The 24,654-nt window shown below is 36.3% G+C and overlaps 1 protein-coding gene across 2 annotated transcripts in view; it reads right to left on the bottom strand.

The window, feature by feature from the left end:
- The window catches only part of BMP2K (BMP2 inducible kinase), a 131,388-nt gene that overhangs the window by 82,120 nt on the left and 24,614 nt on the right, over positions 1–24,654 (bottom strand). For both annotated transcript variants that reach the window (XM_039468211.2, XM_010334723.3), the window contains exons 2-3: positions 10,742–10,860; positions 3,522–3,627 (exon numbers count right to left, since the gene is read on the bottom strand). In XM_039468211.2, the coding sequence (XP_039324145.1) occupies positions 3,522–3,627; positions 10,742–10,860 (225 nt within the window). The remainder of the gene's footprint in view (positions 1–3,521; positions 3,628–10,741; positions 10,861–24,654) is intronic.

Here is a 24,654-nt window from a genome sequence, read left to right as displayed (position 1 = left end):
CAGGAGGCCAAGGCATGAGAATTGCTTGAACTCAGGAGGCGGAGGTTGTAGTGAGCTGAGATGGCGCCACCGCACACTCTAGCCTGGGTAACAGAGCAAGACTCTGTCTCAAAAAAAAAAAAAAAAAAAAAAAAAATGGAGTTCCTGGAAATTAAAAATAATATAGCAGAAATAACAAAATATATTTTGTATTTCTTGTTTTGCATATCTCTATAAAGAAGAGCTAAAAGATACAGAGGAATGTTTCCAACAAAGAAAAAAATAAGAAAGAAAAGGAAAATAAGAAAGAAAAGAAAATCAGAGGATTATCAATCTAGAAAGCTTGAAACATTTTAAGGAATATGAGAAGTCCAGTAAGACTGAACAGAAAATGGAAGACAAAAACGCTACGTGCCCCATAAAAAGCATACCAAAAAACGACAGACACTAAGGCATCTACATTTTGAAATTTCAATATGCTGTAGATAAAGGAAAGATTCAAACTAAGTGTCCATGAAGATAAGAAGTCACGTAGAAAAATTAAGCTATCACAGTAACATCGATTTCTCAACAACACTTAAGAAAAAAGTGGAATGATGTCTTCAAAATTCTAGATAAAAATTATTTCCAACATATAATGTTTTAGCCAGCCAAATTAACAATCAAATGTAGGCCCTGAATAAAGATATGTTTATATATGCAAGGTTTCAAAACCGTTTCTCCCAAAAATCCAGTTAGAAAGCTACTGAAAAGCATACTCTTCCAAATTAGGGAGTCAAAACAAAGGAGAGGCATAAGTATCAGGGAATCCAAGACAAAAGGGAGACAAAGGGAATTTCCAGAATGAAGCTAAATGCTGTTTAAACTTAAGCAGGATTTTAAGGGAAGAAAAAATGAAATCAACAAAAATGCTAAAATGTCTAAACATACTGCATAATGATTTGTACTTCTATTGGAAAATGTGGGACTAAAATACTAATATACATGAAGAAAATCAGGCAAATGAAAAACAAGGTAATTACTAACTCCAGGAAAACACAAAGTATAAGAAAATACAATTACAATTAACAATCAACATTAAATGGTAAAATAAACACTGATTTAGTCCAAAACCTAAGAATATCTATAGTAGAAGTAAAATCCCTATCTTTTCTTAGACAATATCTAAAACACAAAATCAGAAATAGTACTAGAAAACTTTCTTTCGATAGCCTCCTCATGCCCAGAATTACATACTTCCCTTGATTTTCTAAGCCCTTTCTCTTTTGTACCTGTAGGAAATCACTAAAATTATTGATTCTCTTTTATATAATGCAGTGTAGAAATATGAAAGTAAATATGAGAAGAAACATCTCAAATATTTTAAAGACAGTGCCTCTGAGAAGACAGATGAGGCAGGAGGGTACTGATTTAGCCACAACTTAACAGAACTATTTGACTTTTCAAACCATATACATAAATTACTTTGATAAAAATTTACAATTTCATATACCACAGAGCTTGATGATTTGAAGACCAGATAACTATTTCTAAAAAAATTTTAAAACAAAACAATGCATTCCTCAAAAAACAGATATGATGATTCTTCTACTTTAAAATAAAATTTGCCCCTAAAACTTGAATGTCATTTGATTCTCCTTTTAAGATGTCTTCTAAGTGACAATTAATTAAACTTATCCAGGGTTATGATTTTGCGTGATTCAAGTATCTTTTAAAAGTTACAAGTAGTCAAGGGCTATTAGTAAACTCTAACTAAGAATTAGCACTATAAATGCTAGAATTCAGGAAAATGGGGTAGAAAAAAATGAATATCTTCTCCTAAAAGAGATTACAGTACTTTATAGTAGATAAGATAAGATATAAAGAAAAAACAATCGAGTTTGTTTGTTCAAACAATCATAGGGGGCAAGTCTTTCCCGTGCTTTCATGATGGTGAATAAGTCTGATGAGATCTGATGGTTTTCAAAAGAGGAGTTCCCCTGCACAAGCTCTTTTCTGTTAAATCGAGTTTGTTAAACTCAATTAAATGTTAAATGTTAGTTAAATATTGTGTATGGAAATAAGTTACAAATACATCACAGTAGGCATTGTAACAGTGATTCACTTCATTTTCCCCTATCTTTCCCTCCTTAAAAGACTGCAGTAAACAAGATCATATTTTCTCTAACATCATCATCATCCCCCTCTTCCTCCTCAACCATCAAGAAACTATAAGAGTTCCTGGAATAGTAATTACTGTCTTAAGAGAATGTAAATGCAAACCAGGGCTCCCTAGAACCACAAGTGCCAAATACGACTTGTAAGTTTGTAGGAAATAGATTATTTGCCTCCACCTTTCCACACATTAAAATTTTTAAATGTCAGGAATTTTTATTATGATAATGATTAAGGTAGGCTATACAAATAAATATTTATTTTAAAATATCACACCAGGTCCAAATAAAATGTGATTTTTCTGCCGGGCGCGGTGGCTCACGCCTGTAATCCCAGCACTTTGGGAGGCCGAGGTGGGTGGATCACGAGGTCAACAGATCGAGACCATCCTGGTCAATGTGGTAAAACCCCGTCTCTACTAAAAATACAAAAAATTAGCTGGGCATGGTGGCACGTGCCTGTAATCCCAGCTACTCAGGAGGCTGAGGCAGGAGAATTGCCTGAACCCAGGAGGAGGAGGTTGTGGTGAGCCGAGATCGCGCCATTGCACTCCAGCCTGGGTAACAAGAGTGAAACTCCATCTCAAAAAAAAAAAAGTGATTTCTATCTTCTAATGTTTACAAAAGAACACCAAGAAACTACATAAAACAGGATTATAAAGTCTACAGATCAAAATGCATCCTCTAAATTTGTTAAATTTAATAGTTATGATAACACGGGAGAGTAATGGAAAAATCTTACAACATTAATATTGACACAGTATGCTCTTCTTGGTTCGACTACCAGAGAATTCTATGGAGAGAAAGAACTGTAACTCTGTACCTGCTTAGATTTCCTATTTTAAACTCAATACCATTTTTCTCATTCTGCATTTACATGCTCATATCATAATTGCAGCAACTATGACTAGGTTTATGAATAATGTTTTTGTTTTTATTATTTTTGAGGCCGAGTCTCGCTCTGTTGCCAGGCTGGAGTGAAGTGGCTCGATCTCAGCGCACTGCAATCTCCACCTCCTGTGTTCAAGCGATTGTCCTGCCTCAGCCTCCCAAGTAGCTAGGAGTACAGGTGCACACCACCACACCCAACTAATTTTTGTAGTTTTAGTAGAGACGGGGTTTCACCATGTTGGCCAGGATGGTGTCCATCTCCTGTGTGATTCTCCTGCCTCAGCCTTCCAAAGAGCTGGGATTACAGGCATGAGCCACTGAGCCACCGATTCCAGCCTTGAATAATGTTTTAACGCTATTCCTAATTAGATAATGAAAGCTAAGATTACAATAAGTGACTAGATTAAGTTACCAGCTACCCTGGAAATAACAAAGATATCTAGCAACCCATTTAAGAAGAAGTTTTTTATTATAGTACAAATGCAGAAAAATACTTACCTCGACAATATTCCATTAAGATAAGGACTTCCCAGACATTATCACTAATTGAATTAACAGCACAGTCCAAATAACCCACAATATTTTTGTGACCAGATAACTCTTTCTGGAAAGAAAAAAGAAATAAAAACTGGAAAATATGCATTTTAGAGGTATAGCATTAGTAATGGTCTGAAGCCTAAATTAATGTATTTAAAGAATTTCAAAAAGTAATAATTAAGCACGAGTATAGAATCTAACATATTTCAGCCAAGCAAAGGCTTCTATGGTTTCAATAAAAAGTTTACCTGGATGTGACTGCAATTTTCCAACAGACAAATATGAATATTATTTTTAAATTAAACTGTGAAAATGGTTCACTCAAAAGTAATAGTTCCCAAAAGTGTACAAAGAACTTGAAAATAAAGTATTAGAACTTTTATATTTGTTTTTATCTAAAAAAATTTTAATTAACCTCTAATATTTATTAACAATTATATGCTCATTATTTTGCCTGCAACATACTGCAATTTATGTGTAGCTATTACATGAATTTATAGATACACACACTTTTAACTAAATAACCTAAAAAAATGAACAAATGGCTAAAAAGATTCATAAAGATAATGCTAATATAAATATAAGAATATAAGAAAAGAAACTTTTGCATCTAGTACAAGACAGTCATCTGCATACAATGAGGTTAGAAATAACAATCTGCTCTGTTCTACCAGGAAATTTAAAAACAACTATTACAAATATTATTTAAAATAAATTTACATCAAATATCATTAGCAATAAACTTACTTTTAACTATGCAATGTAATTTGAAATAAGGGCTAAGGGCCACTGAACATGTGAATTATTTATAAACAAGTATACATAACGAGGATGAGTCATCAAAAAAGTCGATAGACCACACTAAAGAACTGATTTCCCTAAAAAATGTTCAAAAGCATAAGATTTGAGTGTGCTGCTCCTCATATATTGTTATGTCTCAAAATCATACAAATTTTATTGAATAGAAGAATTATGACACAACAGTCCAAGACTGTAATATCTGGAGTCAAGTTACAGAACTTGGTCTAAGCTTTGCCATTATCATGAGGTAAATCTTTTCACCCTTCTAGCTAATAGCCTTACCTTTAAAAAAGTAAATATCAAAGCCTAATCATCTCTAATCTAGTTAAGAAATAGAGAAAAGCAGAATTCAAAAAAGTCAGATTGGCAAATGCACTTACTTGCTAACAAAAGGGATTGTAATATGTGTGTTAGTAAAAACATTGATACAGAATAAGAAATCCCTCTCTTAGCAGGTGGATAAGTAGGACTGACGACAATAACAAGTGTTGGCAAGAACATGGAAAAATACATTCCTTGGAACATGAAATGGTTCACTGCTATGGAAAATAGTCAACATAAAATTACTACGACTCAACAATTCTATTCCTATGTATATACCCAAAACAACTGAAACCAGGTACTCAAACAAATAGATGTATGCACGTATTCATGGCAGCATTAATCATAATAGCCAAAAGATAGAAACAGCCCTAATGCACATCATGTAATTTTTTAAACTCCATCAACAGATGAATGATAAATTGTGTTACAGACAGATAATGGGATATTATTCAGCCATAAAAAATAAAGATGCTGTAATCATGTGAATTTCACCTCAACAAAATAATCTTAAAAAATATATATATACACCTGTGTGTGTGTTTGTATGTAAGTACTCAACAAACCATGGGGAAGAGAAAAGAGGATGAAGAAGAGGGGAGAAATGGGAAAATAAGGAGTAAGAACAAGAACAGGAAGCCATACAGAGCACTGAGCATAAGCAACCCTAATAAAGAAGAAAATTTTTATTTTAAATATATATATATTTATTTACTATTTAGGCTAGTTAAGTTAGAGTCATGAAGTTTGTAATGGCCTATTATTTTTCACTTTTCTTAATATTTAAAAAGAAGTTTTCCTTTGCTGAAAGATGCCTTGCCATAAATTGCAGAGTTCACAGAAAAACAATCAACATGAGAGCGTGATATTAAAAGTGGAAAAAAAAACTATTGTTTGTGAACAGAAGCACATACAGTGAATGCAGAGAAATAAAAACACAGAATTCAGGACAGTACGATTTTTTTGGATAAGGAGGACAGTAAAGGTGTACTTCATTTTATTGTGCTACATTTTTTTAAAGTGGTACTTTGCTTTATTATGCTCTGCGGATACTGCATTTTATACAAATGAAAGGTTTGTGGCGATCCTGCATAGAGCAAGTTTATGGGCACTATTTTTCCAGTGACTTAGTTTATTTTTCCAATATCTCTGCGTGTGTCATATTTTGGTAATTCTCACTCTATTTCAAACTTTGCCTTTATTATAACAACAGTTACAATAACCTGTGATCAGTGGTGGTTAATGTTATTATTCTAATTGATGTATGGCAACACAAACTTTGCCCATATAACACAGTGAATTCAATCAACAAACGTTATATGTGTTCTAACTGTTCCACTGGCTACCCATTCCTCAGGGTCCCTCTCCTTGGGATTCCCTACGTCATAAAACACAATATTGAAGGGTCCCACAACTCTTGTTTTAATCAAAAGCTAGAAATGATTAAGCTAGTGAGAAAGGCACATGGAAAGCCAAAGAAGGGTGACATCTAAGCCTCTTACACCAGTTAGCCAAATTTTGAATGCAAAGGAAAAATTCTTGAAAGAAATTAAAAGTGCTACTCCCACAGACATACAAATTGTAAAAAAGCAAAAGAGCCTTATTGCTGACATGGAGAAAGTGTTTAATGGTCTAGACAGAAGACCAAACCAACTGCTACATTCCCTTAAGCCAAAGTTTTAAACCAGAGCAAGGTCAATTCTATGAAGGCTGAGGAATTCAATTCTATGAAGGCTGAGGAAGTGAGAAAGCTGCCAAAGAATAGTTTGAAGCTGGCAGAGGTTGGTTCATGAGGTTTAAGGAAAGAAGCCATCTCCAGCACATGTAAGTACAAGGTCAAGCAGGAACTGCAGCAAGTTATTCAGAAGATTTAACTAAGATCATTGATGAGTGTGGCTACATTAAACAACAGATTTTCAATGTAGACGAAAACAGCCTTCTACTAGAAGATGCCATCTAGGATTTTTATGGCTAAAGAGAAGAAGCTGATGCCCGGCTTCCAAGTTTCAAAGGACAGGTTAACTCTCCTGTTAAGGGCTAATGCAACTGGTGACTTTAAGTTGAAACCAATGCTTACTTGCCATTCCAAAACTCCTAGGCCCTTAAGAACTATGCTAAACCTACTCTGCCTGTGCTCTATAAATAAAACAATAGCCTGATGACGTGACACCTGTTTCCGGCATAGTTTACTGAATATTTTAAGCCCACTGTTGAAATCTACTACTAAGAAAGTAAGATTCCTTTCAAAATGTTAGTGCTCATTGACAGTGTGCCTAGTCACCCATGAACTCTGATGGAAATGTACAAAAAAATTAATATTGTTGGCTGGGCGCAGTGGCTCTTGTCTGTAATCCTAGCACTTTGGGAGTCCAAGGTGGGCAGATCACTTAAGCTCAGGAGTTCAAGACCAGCCTGGGCAACATTGTGAAACCCCATCTCTACTAAAAATACAAAAATTAGCCAGGCGTGATGGCACCTGCCTGTAGTCCCAGCTACTCGGGAGGCTGTTCCACAAGAATCCCTTGAATCTGGGAGGCAAAGGTTGCAGTGAGCCAAGATTGCACCACCACAGTACAGCCTGGGCAACAGAGCAGGATTTCATTTCAAAAAAAAAGAAAGACAGAAATTAATATTGTTTTCATGCCTGCTAACACAACATCCATTCTGCAGCCCATGAGTCAAGTAGTAATTTTAACTTTCAAGTCTTATTACTTAAAAAACGTATTTCTTTTGTTTTTTTGAAACAAAGTCTTGCTCTGTAGCCCAGGCTAAAGTGCAATGGGGAGATCTTGGCTCACTGCAGCCTTCACCTCCCAGGTTCATAGGATTCTCCTGCCTCAGCTTCCTGAGTAGTTGGGATTACAGGCGCCCACCACGCCTGGCTAATTTTTTGTATTTTTAGTAGAAACAGGGTTTCGCCATGTTGGCCAGGCTGGTCTCGAACTCCTAACCTCATGATCTGCCCGCCTCAGCCTCCCAAAATGCTGGATTACAGGCGTGAGCCACCACACCCTGCCTATATTTCTAAAGACTATAGCCGCCATAAATAATTATTTCTCTGATGGATCTGGGCAAAGTGAATTAAAAACCTGAAGTCCTACTGTGGACAAAGTGCTATCAAATAGTATTGCATGCTACAGAAAAAGCTTTCATAAAAGGAAAAGTCAACTGATGTAGCAAACTTCATTGTGTCTAAAACCCATTTATGCCTACTGTTCCATTATTGGAATGCTAAGCATGTGGGAGTTATTAATATCCTACTCAAGGTCATTGCCAAGGTCTGATTTTTCACTCATGCAAAAATTCAAAAAATTGCAACCTCCTGCATAAATGGGTTAAGAAACTTCCACAGCTACCCCTGCCCCTTCCTTCAGCAGCCACCACCCTGATCAGTCAGCAATCTTCAACATCAAATCAGGTGATGACCACCATTTTTTAACAAGAAAGTCTTTTTAAATTAAGGTATATACAATTTTTTTTAGACATAATGCTATTGTACATTTTATAGACTACAGTGTAGTGTTGTGGTGCTATGATACTCTATGTTGGTTTGTGTCCACAGTTCCTGGTTTATAACTCCTAAAGCCCTAGTCACAGTCTTTTGTTATAATGTTGGGTATCTTAGCCCTCAGGAAACAGAATCTCTCTCCTGCTCTCCTTTCACCTGCCCCAAGGCAGAACTCTAATCTTCCCCAACCCTTCTGATTGTGGATCTTAAAACCCTCCCCAGAGAGAATCCTGGGCTATACCCTAAGGGAAGGAATGCTGACATCATGCAGCTTCCATAAAAACCCAAGAGGACTGGGTTCAGAGAGCTTCCAGATAGCTGAATGTGTGAAAGTTCCTAGAGATGTGCCTAGGGAGGGTAAGTGAAACCCTTCCCCCATACCTCATACCCTATGCATCACTCCATTCGTATCCTTTGCAATATCCTTTAAAATATACCACTAACCCCAAAGTGTTTCTCTGAGTTCTGTGAGCCACTTCAGCAAATTAATAGAACCTAAAGAGTGGGTGGTGGGAACCACAATTTTATATCGGTCTGTCAGAAGATGAAGGCTAGAAGACTCAGCAAGTTTGCTCTTCCATCTTCTGCCTGCTTTATTCTAGCCATGCTGGCAGCTCATCAGAAGGTACCCACCCAGATTGAGGGTGGGTCTGCTCTCATGCTACCTGGGAAATGCAAGGAGGAGATACTCTTAAGTAGGGAGACTCTTTATCCCTAGGACTGATCCTAGAACTGTGTGAGGTACTGCTGGATTCTACTGACACTTGGATAGTACTATGAACAGCTCTTAATTGACCAGCAAGGAGTTACTTGGTTTACAGACGGCAGTTCCAAAGCGGATGGACAACATTCTGTTTGGATGGCTGCTACTTGGATCAAGAAAGGTAAATATATCAGTGAGGTGGCCTGAATTACATGCAGTGTTTTTTTGGTTTTTTTTTTTTTTTTAGCAGTAATGGAAGAAATGAATAGTAGTCGAAGTCCCTGTGTTTTGAGTTCTTTACTGACTCACAGGCAGTGATCAATGGCCTGCCACACAACCTATGGAAATTTGAGGGGTGCATTAAAGTAGAACATGTCAGTGCCCATCAGAAGAACCCCCTTCCAGGTTGGGAAGGTGAATGGAATCAGCAAGCAGGTCTGTGCATGTGCTCCCTTGCAGGTGTCCATCTGGGTCCATGAAATGAGTGCACATATGAATACTGCAATAGTGTAGACATGGGGTGAATGAAGATATATTCCTTTTTACCTTCACAGGCACATAATGCCAGTAAGAACTGTTATAAGTGTCAGCAAGGCAGAGACTGCTGATGGCTATGGATGATTCCCTGAAGGGAAGGCCCTGAACATAGCTGGCAAGTGAGACTGATGCTGGTAGCCCTCAGGGATCTACGAATAGGCCTTGACAGGAATAGACACTGACTCTGGAGTGGGCTTTGCGTATGCAGTGGAAGATGAAAATGCTCAGAATGCCATAAAAAAGCCAAAACAAAAGACAGTGTATGGATTTACAGGGCCAACCATCATTTCTTCAGACCAAAGAACACAATGTACATCCCACAATGTTCAACAATGGGGCAGAGAAAGGTCCTCCTCAGACTAATAGTTTGATGGAGAAGTAGAATAGGCAACTAAAACATTGGTCTATTCAGGGGCAGATAAAAACAGTAACCATAACTTTTGTATGCACTGGGAAGCCAAAAAAATTTTTCTTTGTTGCAACATTCACTTTATTACAGTAGTCCTGGAACTAAACTGGTATCTCCAAGGTTTGCCTGTACAGGGATACAGTGGAGAAGAAACACACAGAACGCTCCAATAGCGTAAGTTGGGTTTAATTTCTTAAGCAGGACGGTGAACAAACTTGTTTACTTTATAACTCTGTAAATATTTCTGTCCTGAAAATATCCACAACTAAAATGTATCTAAGGGGAAAAAAAAAGAAAGAAAGCAGAATAGCTTTAAAGTATACAGGAGGATATGTGTAGGTTACATGCAAATACTACATTTTACATAAGGGCTTTCAGTATTCTCAGATCTGAGCATCTGCAGAGTTTCGTATCTGTAGTGGGTCCTGGAACAAAATCCCCAACCAAGGGATGACTATACTACAAATTACCAGATTATCTTCTAACTTAATGATCTTCAAAGATTACTATAAATAAGCAGCTTGCATAAAAGCTGGTTAATGTTACAGAAGAAAATAAAACAGGCCAGGCACAGTGGCTCACAGCTATAATCCCAGGATTTTGGGAGGCCAGGGCAAGCAGATAGATCACTTGAGGTCAGGAGTCCAAGACCAGCCTGCCTAACATCATAAAATGCCATCTCTACTAAAAACACAAAAAATTAGCCAGGTGTGGTAGTGGGCAACTGTAATACCAGCTACTCAGGAGGCTGAGGCATGAGAATTGCTTGAACCTGGGAGTTGGAGGTTGCAGTGAGCTGAGATCATGCCACTACACTCCAGGTTAGGCACCAAAGCAAGACTCCATCTCAAGGGGAAGAAAAAACTGCCAAATTTCTGAAAGAGAATTACTTTTTCACTTACCATAATTGTAATTTCCCTTTTACACACATTGAGGTCTGGCATGTTATTGACATACATTCGCTTCAATGCACATCGGATTCCACCGTGAGTACGCACGAGGAAAACTGTGGAGAATCCACCTAAAAAAACAAAGCACCAATTAATTTAAAAGAAACAGAAACAAATGCCAAAATCATGTAACAACATTGTGGAACTTACTATTGGAGGAAAACAAACAATGACTGTGCCCAAGACAAAAATAAGTGCAATAAGCTACCAGTAGATTAAACACCAAAACACTGGCTTCCTAAGCCAATCATGAAGTAGTACTTAGAGGAAAACATGCTTCTCAAATGTAGATGCTTCTCTCTTAAAGGCTAAAAGACTAAAATTTCATCTTTTGCATAGGAGTATCTCTTATACAGTATAATAAAGAATGTCACAATTATGTTACTAAAGTATGGTATATACAAGTGATTGCCTACATATCAGACTCTTCCTCTTGGATGACAAAACATTGATGTTATTTAATATAAGACATCAATGGGATCAGGTGCTTCCCTCCTCCAGTTCCAGAAGATGAACCAACATTGTTTCTAAACCCATCATAAGAATCTCATTTCCCCTGACCAGTAACTGATTTAGAATTGGATATGTAACCAGTTCTCGCTAACTGAACATGTAGAGTCAGTCTGAGTTGCAGGGAATGATTTTCCACAGATAAAAGAGAGAGACTGGTAGGTAAGACCCTGCTCTTCTGCTTTTTTATTTTGTTGCCTATGATGTTTAGACCTAATGCAGTCATCTGTGGCCATAATGGAAGAAATAATCAGAAAGAAAATGACCTAAAACACAGACATTTGACCTACAGAATAAGACTCCCTCTAGAACTCACATAGTAATCACCTCCCTCTAAAACTCACATAGTAAATGTCTTCATTACTTAAGCTACGATTATATGGAAATTCTGTTAACTGTAGCTGAGAAAGCATCTTATCTGAAGCATATAGCTAGGTAGGTATTCTAAAGAACAATTCTGTCACATCTAAACAAAGATTTCCACTAAAGCTTTTTAAATTTACCTTGACACAGAACATGCTACAGCTTAATTACTTGTTTTTTTTTTTTAAATGGTGTGCCATTTTCATTAATTTGATAGCCTTTAGAAAGCAGCATCCTGAGCAATAAGAAGTCACCTGCACTCTGGTCAATACAAAGTTGTAAAAGGAAAAGTAAACTATTAGAAATACATCATAGGGGAAAACAGCTCTGATATGATTTGGCTGTGTCCCCATCCAAATCTCACTATGAATTGTAATAATCTCACATGTTAAAGGCAGAGCCCAGCGGAGATAACTGAAACATACGGGTAGATTCCCCCATACTGTTCTCATGGTAGTGAAGTCTCACAAGATCTAATGGTTTTATAAATGGAAGTTCCCCTGTATAAGCTCTCTTGCCTGCAACCAAGTAAGATGTGACTTTGCTCCTCATTCACCTGCCATGATTGTGAGGCCTCCCCAGCTATGTGGAACTGAGTTAATTACAACTCTTTCCTTTATAAATTACCCAGTCTTGGATACATCTCTATTAGCAGCGGGAGGGCAGACTAATACAAGTCCTAGGAAACTCCAGAATCAGTACGTACTCTTTCCAGATTCTCTACATCTTCCATTTGCAGTTATAAGAAACTACACAACTTCCCATTTGTAGATCTGGATTTCCATATACATCATGTTGGGGAAATCAAATCAACCACCCCACAAGGCAGTTCTAGGAATAAATCAGATGATGATGATGTTTGGTACTTCAGGTACAATCTCTAACAATTCAGGGCATTACTTTAAAAGAAACTCATTTAGCATTAATTTCATAAGTAAACATTAACAAATCAGAAAGTAAAAGACCTAAATTGAAAGGGCCACTTAAACTACCATATTTTGTTTGGTTTTAAAATCTCAGGAAAATGTGGAAAGAAAGAATATATCTAGATAAGGAGGTGGTATGAGTATAGCTGAGAGAAATTATTCAAATAGCATTTGTTTTGAAACACTTATCTATCTAGGTCTAGATTATCCCCCTGTAACAATGCTTTCCTAAAACAGAGCTTTGCATCAGAATTGCCTGAAGTCGTCTGTGTATGAATTTATCTTTAATAGTTTCCAAGTTCTGGCCCTAAGTCTGAATCAGCAGGTCTAAATGGGAACCCCATTTATACATTTGATATAGATACACGGACATAACAAGAGAGAGAAAGAGAGAGAGTATGTGCTAAAAATCTCCCTACTTGTTATACTATTTTACTTTTGTTTATGTTTTAAATTGCTTATTAGATGGAAGAGGGGAAAAAAAGGGTCCCCAAATGGTTCTGACGCATAACCATGCAGCCACTGAACCAAGTTCCCAGAGGAACCATGGATCCTATATGCCTATTCTTACCCACCCACAGAACAATGTGATTCTACCCCTGTGAATTAGAAAACGAAGGGGCCGGGCGCGGTGGCTCAAGCCTGTAATCCCAGCACTTTGGGAGGCCGAGGTGGGTGGATCACGAGGTCAAGAAATCGAGACCATCCTGGTCAACATGGTGAAACCCCGTCTCTACTAAAAATACAAAAATTAGCTGGGCATGGTGGCACGTGCCTGTAGTCCCAGCTACTCAGGAGGCTGAGGCAGGAGAATTGCTTGAACCCAGGAGGCGGAGGTTGCAGTGAGCCGGGATCGCGCCATTGCACTCCAGCCTGGGTAACAAGAGCGAAACCCCGTCTCAAAAAAAAAAAAAAAAAAAAAAGAAAACGAGAAAAAAGTATCAAGTATGTTTTATTAATAAAAGCCTTTCCCAAAGTGAAAGCTTTCTAATTCTACTAACCCTAATTTAGATAGATCTTATCGAATATAAAGTTTTCCGAATAGAGAAGATACGTTCAACTTTAAGGATTTCTACCAAAAAATGGTAAATAGTGATCATTAATAGTATCTGCTTTGAGAATAAAATGTAATAAATATTTATGCTTTCCCCAGTACTATCTTTTCCAGAATTATCGATAAGCTAATATTATTTCTGTTTGAAGAATGTACTTACGGGGAGGTAACTAGTTAGGACACTACAGTAGTCCAAGAGAGGAGTGTCGTATTTGCCACCAATCTGCAGCTTACCAAATTCTTAAATATTTATTTTTCCTCACAGAACTCTTTCATGACCAACCCAACTTCATGTTCATCACTCACTTGGGTATTTCTATCTAGAATTTGACTGTATTATCATGTACTTCAATTTTCCACAAATTTCTGTACATAAATCATAAGATTATTGGCAGTAACCACATATTCTACATATATATGTCTAGGTCCAATTTAATACTATAAAGCATAGTTGTTATACTAATGCTAAATTTTAGAATTTCAAACACAAAATTATCAGGGTATTACAAAGCATTCTAAATGTTCTCATAATCCCATAAAAGTAAAATTGTGACAGATATTGATCTGATGAAATACAATGGGAACCTAAATGTGTACTCATGAAAGCAAATTTGAAAAATGATTGGTATATTTTACACTCTGTAAACTATATAAATTGTATAACTAAATATAGAAGTTTCATTTATAGGTGTATTCTTTAAAGAGCAATAATTCTTAGCCACCTCCAGCTTTTTTCAAGTGTAGGATGTAAGATTTACACATAAAATAATTTCATAGGACACCTTACTAAAATCTTACCTCTGGTCTCTATACACACACACACACACACACACACACACACACACACACACACAAAGGTAATCAGATTAAAATGAAAGAGTACCTTTGTTAAGCCAATCTAAATTTGTTTCAACTAAGAAAAATGATAACAATCCTTCATCTAATTTCAAGTGCCAGCCACCCAGGATATTTCTCAATTGTTATACACTGTAGTATAGTGGTAATAATGACAACATAGTTTACACTCACTTGGAAACTGCTGCTCTAGAGATGTCAGGACTCTGTAATAACCATATATGAACATATGGCATATACTGCTACAGACTAACTTCTCCTCTGGAAAGCCATTATTTATTCCTTTTATTAAGCAATTAATTTTCCACGCCTTAATTTGTCATTTCCATTATTTAATTAAATCATTTTAAATTTATTGATGCTGTACATATTAGTAACTCTCCTCAAATTCATTTAAAAAGATAACACAAAAGAATGAAAAAGTGATAAAGCCAATTTACATATCCTTCCTATCTTTCCTACACTTCTTCTGGCATAGTTATTAATTGATCAACTAGAGGTACCCAAAAGAGTAGAAGCTGACCAAAAACAAAATAATCCTGAAAACAGGGCTAAGTAGTTCACTGGGAAATAGGAAAACTGACTTAAAATAAGTCAATTAGACCTCTTGATTTGCTACCCCATTCCCCACAGCCAGGCCAACACTTGCCCCTATGCAGTATTATTTAACTAGCAGTATATATGGAACAACAGGAAACATTTCAGGGCATGGGAATAGAAGAGGGGAGGGAAAGGTGAGTGCAGTCCTTAAAAAACACAGAATTAAATAAATGTCTGCCTACTGAAAAGAGAATCCCCCACCTCAACCCAAGACCACTGTTTAGCTGCAAGAATACTGGCAGCCAGATGTACAGGGTAAGTCACAAAAGGAAATTACAATTTTTTTTTCTAAGAAACTGGAAAAAAATATATAGCTAATGTGGGAGTCACACAATTAAAAAGTTGCTTTCTGCATCGTCACATTAAAGTGAAGCCCCACGTCAAGAAATTCGCCCCATTTACACAGAGCACTTCCAATCATCATCACTTTAGAACTTCACTCTTTAAAAAGAACAGACACAAAAAAATGATCAGCCGTTCACAGAAACCCTTTAACATAACAAGAGATTAAAACAAGCAAACAGAATAAAAGAACTTTGAAGACGTGCTGGGACTAAAGAAATCATCCAAAGAACCTATAAATATTCTTAAGAGTAGAAGAAAGACACTGCAGTCATGAACTAAGAGCAGAGCTCTTTAAAAGAGATATTTGGAGAATGAGAAATAACTTTTACAAATAAGAATAAAGAGATCAAAAGTTAAAGCTTCAACAGAGGAGCTAGAAGATAAAATTAGGGAAATATTCCAGAATTTTTTCAGAGCATAAAAGACTGGAGTATTAAAAAGCCAGCCCAGTAGATCCAGTATCTAAACAACAGATGCTCCAGAAAAATAAGAGAGAAAATGAGGGGGAAAAATATATCAAAGATATAACACACACACCAAACCTGAAATACATGGGTTTCTGTATGAAAAGGGCTCACCAAGCAAATACCCAGCACATAGAACAAAAAGATCTACATCAAGGTTCATCATCATAAAATTTCAGAAGGCTCAGGTAAAGAAAACCCTAAAAGTTACCAGAAAGAGAAAATGATTGCATATTTGCCTTGATTAGAATGGCTTCAGCCCCATACCCGCATCCAGTCATCTCACAAAGCAAGAGATGAATACATAAGCACAATTAAGCTAATATTATTATTAAATGGGCATACTATATACTAATGGTATTTTATCAAATACTTTCTGCTAAATTTCTAGATTTCCATTAGACTAAAATTAGCCTAAAATTTTTAAGTTGCTTCACAGTCATTAGAGTAAGATAACCAACATAAAATAATTGTACAATATTAATGCCAGTAAGAATACCCAGAAAATACACTAGAACCCATTAATGCCAGTAATAGTAAGAATATCCAGAAAATACACTAGAATACCCTATTATTAAATGACAAAAAAGACCTAGATATTATATAGTGAGCAAGACTGAGTATTCCAAAATCATTTCAAAGAAGTGATCAACAAGAAGGATTTTGTCCTTTATATTAACAGTGAATATTATGAGTGTTGGAGGTTTTGAAGCAAAAAGCACTTCTATGTATAATGCCTGGTAAGTGAGTACGCACACAATATTTATTGAATGAATGAATGAATCAATGAAAGACGGAAAAAAAAAAAGTTCCGCTAAATTTCTTCTTGGAATCCAGCATATCAAGGGGAAGGGGAAACAAGGCTTTTGGAGTCAGACATAAAAGTAAATACTAACTCTACCATTACTAGTTGTGTGACTATAAGCAAATTAATTTCGAGCCCCAGTTTCCTTATACATTCAGCAGAGATAAGAAGATCTCCTCCTAAGACTATTCTAAAGAATAAATGAGATTATGTATCAAAGCACTAATCAGTTCCTTTCATAAACTGTAGCTTTTGAAACTACTACTAGTATGATTAATAGTGTTAGGCTGCTTCTGTTACTACTGCTTCATCTTGGCCAGGCACAGTGTCTCACACCTGTAATTCCATCACCTTTGGAGGCCAAGAAGGATGGATCACCTGAGCTCAGGAGATTCAGATCAGTCTGCACAACACGGTAAAACCTTGTCCCTACTAAAAATACAAAAAATTAGCCAAGCATGGTAGCATGCACTTGTAATCTCAGCAACTCGGGAGGCTGAGGCACAAGAATTGCTTGATCCTGAGAGGCAGAGATTGCCATGAGCTGGCATCATGCCACTGTACTCCAGACTGGGTGACAGAGCAAGACTCTGTCTCAGGGGGAAAAAAAATTACACATTCTGAAAAAGAAGACTGGAAGTTAACACACGGTTTGATAAACAAGCTAATACAAACACAGTAAAATTCAAGGAGACTATATTTACCTGTTTAACCATGCCCAAGTCTCCATATGCCATGTGGAGAAAAGTATAAACTGAAGTACAAAATAAAATTATTCAAACCCAAAATCAGCTTATAAAATATTTTTTAAAATATCTGGAAATAAAGTGTTAAATAAAGGATAAGATCATCCATTTTTTTTAAAACACCATAATTCACCTCTATGTTTTAGTTTTGTTTACATAATGGAGTAACAAATCAATAGATCCACTCAAAATAAGGTCTAAATGAATACCTCCCCCATCCATTTTAGGGAGGAAAAGCCCTAAAAGTATATTATATGTTTATTAAAAGCATCACTCCAATTCTATGACCATAATATAAAAAATGATATATGTCTGATCTTTGCTCCTAACTTCTGGTACAGAGCTTCAAAACCACTTAGAGTTCCCTAGTAGACATTTCTTTGTTATACTAATGAGGTAAATCATCATGGGGCCCCTACATAGCTTCAGAATAAGGCTGATCACCAGAAAACCAACTAGAGGTTAGACAGATTAGATCAGAGGGTTGGAACTTTCAGCCCTTCCCTTCCCTTTCCCCCAATCCCCTACCTCTGTGAATAGGAGACTAGAGATAGAGTTCAAGCATAAGGCCAAGGATTTAATCAATCATGCTATTTTGTGAGACCTCAATTAAAAACTCTGAATATAAGGTTCAGAGTTTCCTAGTTGAACATACTGCTTTAGTGGGAGAGTGGTGTACCAGGCATGGGGATAAAAGCGTCTGCACTCAGAATCCTTCCAGACCATGAGCTATGTACCTCTTCATCCTGTTCATTCATATCCTTTCTAATAGAAGAGTAATTTTAAGTACAGCAATTTCCTAAGCTCTGAATCACTGTAGCAAATTATCAAACCAGAAGGAACGCGTAAATTTGTAGTCAAGTAAGTTTATCAGAAGTCCAGATGACACCCAAGACTTAGAGCTAGTGTCTGAAGTGGGGGTAGTCTTGTTGGACTATGTCCCTTAACCTGTGGAGTCTATGCTAACTCTGAACAGTTAAGAGTCAGAATTGAATGGAACGGTTGGAACTTCCAAAAACTCTGGGGAAGTTTTTGATACCCAAAACTTCCCCAAAGGCACCAGAAGTCTGGTGTCAGGAGTTCGAGACCAGCCTGGCCAACACGGTGAAACTACATCTCTACTAAAAATACAAAAATTAGCCAGGCGTGGTGGCAGGCACCTGTAATCTGGGCAACTTGGGAGGCTGTGGCAGAGGTTGCAATGAGCCAAGAATGTGCCATTGGACTTCAACCTGGGCAACAGAGTGAAACTCAGTCTCAAAAAAAACCAGTAAACATTTTGCTAGCACAATGTGGGTGGACAGAGGGATTTGATTTTTACCTCATAACACATCAAATACAAATTTCAGATGACTTAAAGACATAACTATTAAAAGTTCAACATTCCAGGTCTTAAAATATGTAAGAGACTGTATGTATAACTTCAAGGTATAAAAGAATTTCTTATTTAAACATAAAAATCTCAAAAAGATGAAAACTTATAAGTTTGACCACATTAAAATCTAAATTAAAATTTCTGCTTCTAGCAACATGGCAGACTACAGGTTCAGAAAAAGCTTTCCTGGAACAGCAGTTTTTAAAATTCTGGATAAAATAATCATGGAGGCAGATCAAGATAATTCTTTGGAGACAAAAACAAGAAGAAAGCGTCAATCCCTAAACTGGATGACAGCCAAAGGCCAACATAAAGAGTAAGAAGGTCACACTGGGACCACCACATAAGTCTAGACCAGGCATCCCCAAACTTTTTACACAGGGGGCCAGTTCACTGTGCCTCAGACCGTTGGAGGGCTGCCACATACTGTGCTCCTCTCACTGACCACCAATGAAAGAGGTGCCCCTTCCTGAAGTGCGGCGGGGGGCCAGATAAATGGCCTCAGGGGGCTGCATGCGGCCCGCGAGCCGTAGTTTGGGGACGCCTGATCTAGACCCACAAAGAACTTTAGCCTCAATGTGAAATTGCCCACAAAAGCAACTGAAGTAACTACTAACTTCTCAACAGCAAAAGGCAGTGAAATGACACCTTCGAAATGCTAATGCTAAAAGAAAATATCTGCAGAGAAGTCTATATCCAGCAAAACTCCTTCTAGAATGAAGTTAAAATAAACACTTTTCAAATTAACAAAAAAATGACCTTCACTAAAGGAGAGTGTGTCAGACTGAACCTAACTGAGCCTAAATGGAAGATCATACAAGATCTTCCTTCTCAACATACAAGAAAGATTCACAAAGATCATAGCTGGTAAACACTGACTTGTAAAACAAGAAGCATAATGCCTAATCTGTAGCTTTTTTAAAAAGTGAAAATAGATGTAAAATCACAAACAATATTTCATAAGAACAATATCATATCCTCTCAGGAGAAGAGAATGACAGTGATAGGAGTTAAAGCATGCTAAGGTTCTTACACAGGTGAGGCACATAATTATAACTTTAGTCTTACTGGGATAAACTACCACTAAAACAACAGAAAAAGTACATATGCCTTCCAATTAATAGAGGGCAAGAAATAAAATGAAGAGAACCTTAAGCACTCCAAAACAAAGCAAGAAAAGGATTTAAAAGATAATGAGAAAGCACTGTTTGAAAAGATTAATAAGAAGATCAAAATTGGGAGACAAATTAGAAAGCTATTTCAGTATGAAGAAAAAAGGTCTCAAAACAATACATAATGACTGTTAAGAGGAGAGTGGGGGTAAGAAAGGGTTAAGAACTTTTTTTCCCTTACTTACACCATTTATCTTACAATGAAAAGATATTTCTCTATTACTTATGACATTCACACACACACACACACACACACACACACACACGCACATGCACACAGCTACTTCAACCGTCCAGGCAATAGATAATAAATATAATTCACAGAAAAGAGATGCCAGGTGAATTCCAGTTTCTCACTTGGGTATCTTAGGATTGCGCCACCTATTCAAACAAGAGAAGCTGACTTGGTGAGAAATTCAGGTTTGTAAAAAATCTAAAAATATATTTTAATAGTTAGATATCATGTCTACAATAGAAGCAAGGAAGCCTGGATTACAGAAAGAAATACAGGTAATTTGTGCATAGATCCATTACACAGAGAGACTGCTGGGGAATATCCAACAGGTAAAACACCAACACCATGTAAAGGAAGACAAGTTAATTGAGCATTATGGAATATGCTACCTCCATCTTAAAATATTTTAGACAACTGCTACTAGGGTGAACAGAAATCTTTGTTTAAAAAAAAAGTACTGAAATACACTGAAAAGTCTATTAAATGTTTAAAAGTATCCATTCTCTAAAAACTTCTCTACATGAAATACAATTTCAGTATTTACATTTAGATATTTAATATTACATTTATTATATTTAGACGCTTGTATATGAACAAAGGAATTCAATCTAAAACCATTAATATAAGTTGTTTGCCATTTTTAAATTTTAGATGTTTAAAATACACACTCTAATCTTATTAAATAAAAAGCCCTATTTTCAAGCTTTAAAGACAGCTATAAACTATTTCAATTTAAAGTGTTAACATGAAATTATTAGAGAATATAAAATTAAAAATTCATTTTTTGGAATATCTACAAATTAACCTTATCAGGTTAATTTGTATATCAGGTTAAACACATTACATACATAACTACATTCCAGCATACAGTTCATTAAAGCAGAATTAAAATTATACACGGCAGTCTAAGGTTAGCAAACAAAGACCACCAAAATTTTTATTATTGAAAGTGTATGGGGAGGTTAGGAAACATGGTAATTAAACCATAGAAGATAGAGAGAGTGTGTTATATGGGCTTTGTTAACTCCTCCTGACACTATCCTATATCACTATACTAGCCCTAACATGTTGATGATTATGCATGCACTTTGTATAACTATCTCAAGTGCCAAGTAAACACAGCCTTCTGTAATTACTTCAGAAGGGGGAGGAGAGGAGTACTGAGAAAAGTCTCAGTGCAGAGCCAAAGTATCAGCATAGGGCCATTATCTATTACTTCAAGGCCTGATATCCAAACCTTGGCTCAGAAAACAGATACATATTTATACATTCTGCCTGAGCCCAAAGAAAAGCACACTCTACAATGACTCAAATAGTTTTATCTTGATGTTACTAAAGACAAACAAGACTTTCAAATTGAAAGAGTGAAAGTCTGCACTTTGCAAAGAGAGCTCGGGCTTGTCAGAGTACAGTATGTCCTTCTCACCAACTTCAACTATTCCCCGAACTTAATATTCCATTGACTAAATCTGTATTTATCCTACTAATGAAAAACTTCCAGTTATTATTTGTTGTTTTCCAACAACTTGGCCAGGTTGTCAACTTTCAACCTGAGTTGACAGGTAGGGACCTTCAACCACAATCGGGCTACTTTGAGGGGTGAAAGAAAAATCTTCATCTTGGCACACCTATAACCCATTTATGGCATATTATTGCAACCACAGCACATGAGTAGGCAAGATTTAGTCAAATTCTTCTGATACTCGAAGGTAGTTCTAGACATGGCCTTACAAAGTCTTAATGTACTTTTGATAGAAAAGCCAAATCATACTAAGATAAAACTTGGATGTAAAACTCTAATTAAATACATGCACAAATATACACATTTGAATCAGCACTAGAAACTCCAACAATGAAACAAGTATTTGTATGTAAGCTAGAAACACAAATTCTTCTGCACTTTAAGCTTCTGATATTTTCATGCTGATTATAAATACCTATAACCACTATGAAAAACATCTAAGTAACTAAAATACAAAACCTGTATACCAATTTCAAATTGGATACATAATAATAAATCAAAGAATATAATGCAAGGGTATTTACATAAAGTCTATGTAAAATCCTCTGAAATCATATGTAGGTTTTCTATACAAATTTTTCTGGAGAAAGGGTCTACAGAACTTCCATGAGATTCTCAAAAAAAAACAGACAAGATATTTTTTAGTATTTTTATTGAAATACGTAGCAAACAGAACTTTTTCCTAATTCTGGTCCTACATATGTTTATATATCCACTTCTTTAAACTGTCAATGTAAACTGACTTCTAAGGGTACCTGGCCGGTGTTGGCCTCAGATTCCTTCTTGTTAAAATGGGAATAGCACTGGTGCCCTGTTTTTTTCAGAAATGCTGAGCATATTAATTTGTTTGTGAAGTAGAAAGTTTTCTAGACAATTAGAAGTTTCTAAAGAAATGCCAATATAAAATAATTTGATAATGTCATTATGGATATTTTCATGTGTGTCATCATGGCCTATAAAGACATTTAAAATTTCAGACAAAGCAACTGCCATAAAAAGAACAAGGTTTGCCTTAAAAGTACCGATACCCAGATTTTAATTCTCTCAGCCTGTCTTCTCTCATTCAGCTTGTAAATCTCTATAAACATGCAGCATTATATTAGAATATATTTTACTTAAAAGAAGACTAGTTATGTGTACTTAAGGCTAAGGATGACTACAGTGAAATTCTTAAGTCAAAATTCCGAGTATCCATTGGAGTATCCCTTAAGAATACTACCCATCCTCAATCAAATTAGAACTCAGAATTAAGAAACTAACTCAGAACCACACAACTTCATGGAAACTGAACAACCTGCTCCTGAATGTCAACTGGATAAACAATGAAATGAGGTAGAAATAAAGATGTTCTTTGAAACCAATGAGAACGAAGACACAACGTACCAGGATCTCTGGGACACATTTAAAGCAGTGTCTAGAGGGAAATTTGTAGCAATAAATGCCCACCAGAGAAGCGAGAAAAGATCTAAAATCGACACCCTATCATCAAAATTGAAAGAGCTAGAGCAGCAAGATCAATAAAACTCAGAAGCTAGCAGAAGACAAGAAATAACTAAGATCAGAGCAGAACTGAAGGAGACAGAGACACAAAAAAAATCTTTAAAAAAAAATCAATAAATCCAGGAGCCGTTTTTTTTTAAAGATCAACAAAATAGACCACTAGCCAGATTAATAAAAAAGAAAAGAGAGAATAATCAAATAGATGCAATAAAAAATGAAAAAGGGGATATCACCACCAATTCCACAGAAATACAAACTACCATCAGAGATTGCTACAAACAACTCTATGTTCACAAACCAGTAAACCTGAAAGAAATGGATAAATTCCTGGACACTTGCACCCTCCCAAGCCTACACCAGAAAGAAGCTAAAACCTTGAACAGATCAATAACAAGGGCTGAAGGTAAGGCAACAATTAATAGCCTAACAACCAAAAAAAGTCCAGGTCCAGACGAATTCACAGATGAATTCTACCAGACGTACAAAGAGGAGCTGGTACCATTCCTTCTGAAACTATTCCAAACAATCCAAAAAGAGGGAATCCTTCCCAAATTTTTTATGAGAGCGACATCATCCTGATACCAAAACCCAGCAGAGACTCAACAAAAAAGAAAACTTCAGACCAATATCCATGATGAACCTACATGCAAAAATCTTCAATAAAATACTGACAGGCTGATTGCAACAGCACATCAAAAAGCTTATCCATCACAATCAAGTAGGCTTCATCCTGGGGATGCAAGGCTGGTTCAACACACAAGTTTATAAACGTAATCCACCACATAAACAGAACCAAAGGCAAAAACCACGATTATCTCAATAGATGCAGAGAAGGCCTTCAACAAAATTTAACAGTGCTTTATGCTAAAAACTCTCAATAAACTAGGTATCAAAGGAACATATCTCAAAATAATAAAAGCTATTTATGACAAACCCACAGCCAATATCATACTGAATGGGCAAAAAATGGAAGTGTTCCCTTTGAAATCTGGCACTAGACAAGAATGTTCTCTCTCACCACTCCTATTCAATATAGTATGGGAAGTTCTAGCCAGAGCAATTAGGCAAGAAAAAAAAAATAAAGCATATTCAATTAGGAAAGAAGAAAGTCAAATTGTCTCTATTTGCAGACAACATGGTTGTATATTTAGAAGATCCTATCATCTTGGCCCAAAATCTCCTTAAACTGATCCGCAACTTCAGCAAAGTCCCAGGATACAAAATCAATGTGCAGAAATCACAAGCATTTCTATATACCAATAACAGACTAACAGAGAGCCAAATCATGAGCAAACTTCCATTCACAATTGCTATAAAGAGAATAAAATACCTAGGAATACAACTAACAAAGGATATAAAGGACCTCTTCAAGGAGAACTACAAATCAATGCTC

This window comes from Saimiri boliviensis, chromosome 3 (assembly GCF_048565385.1).
Source record: "Saimiri boliviensis isolate mSaiBol1 chromosome 3, mSaiBol1.pri, whole genome shotgun sequence".
In the NCBI taxonomy this organism is placed as follows: Eukaryota; Metazoa; Chordata; class Mammalia; order Primates; family Cebidae; genus Saimiri; species Saimiri boliviensis.
This window is presented reverse-complemented; position numbering and strand designations above follow the sequence as displayed.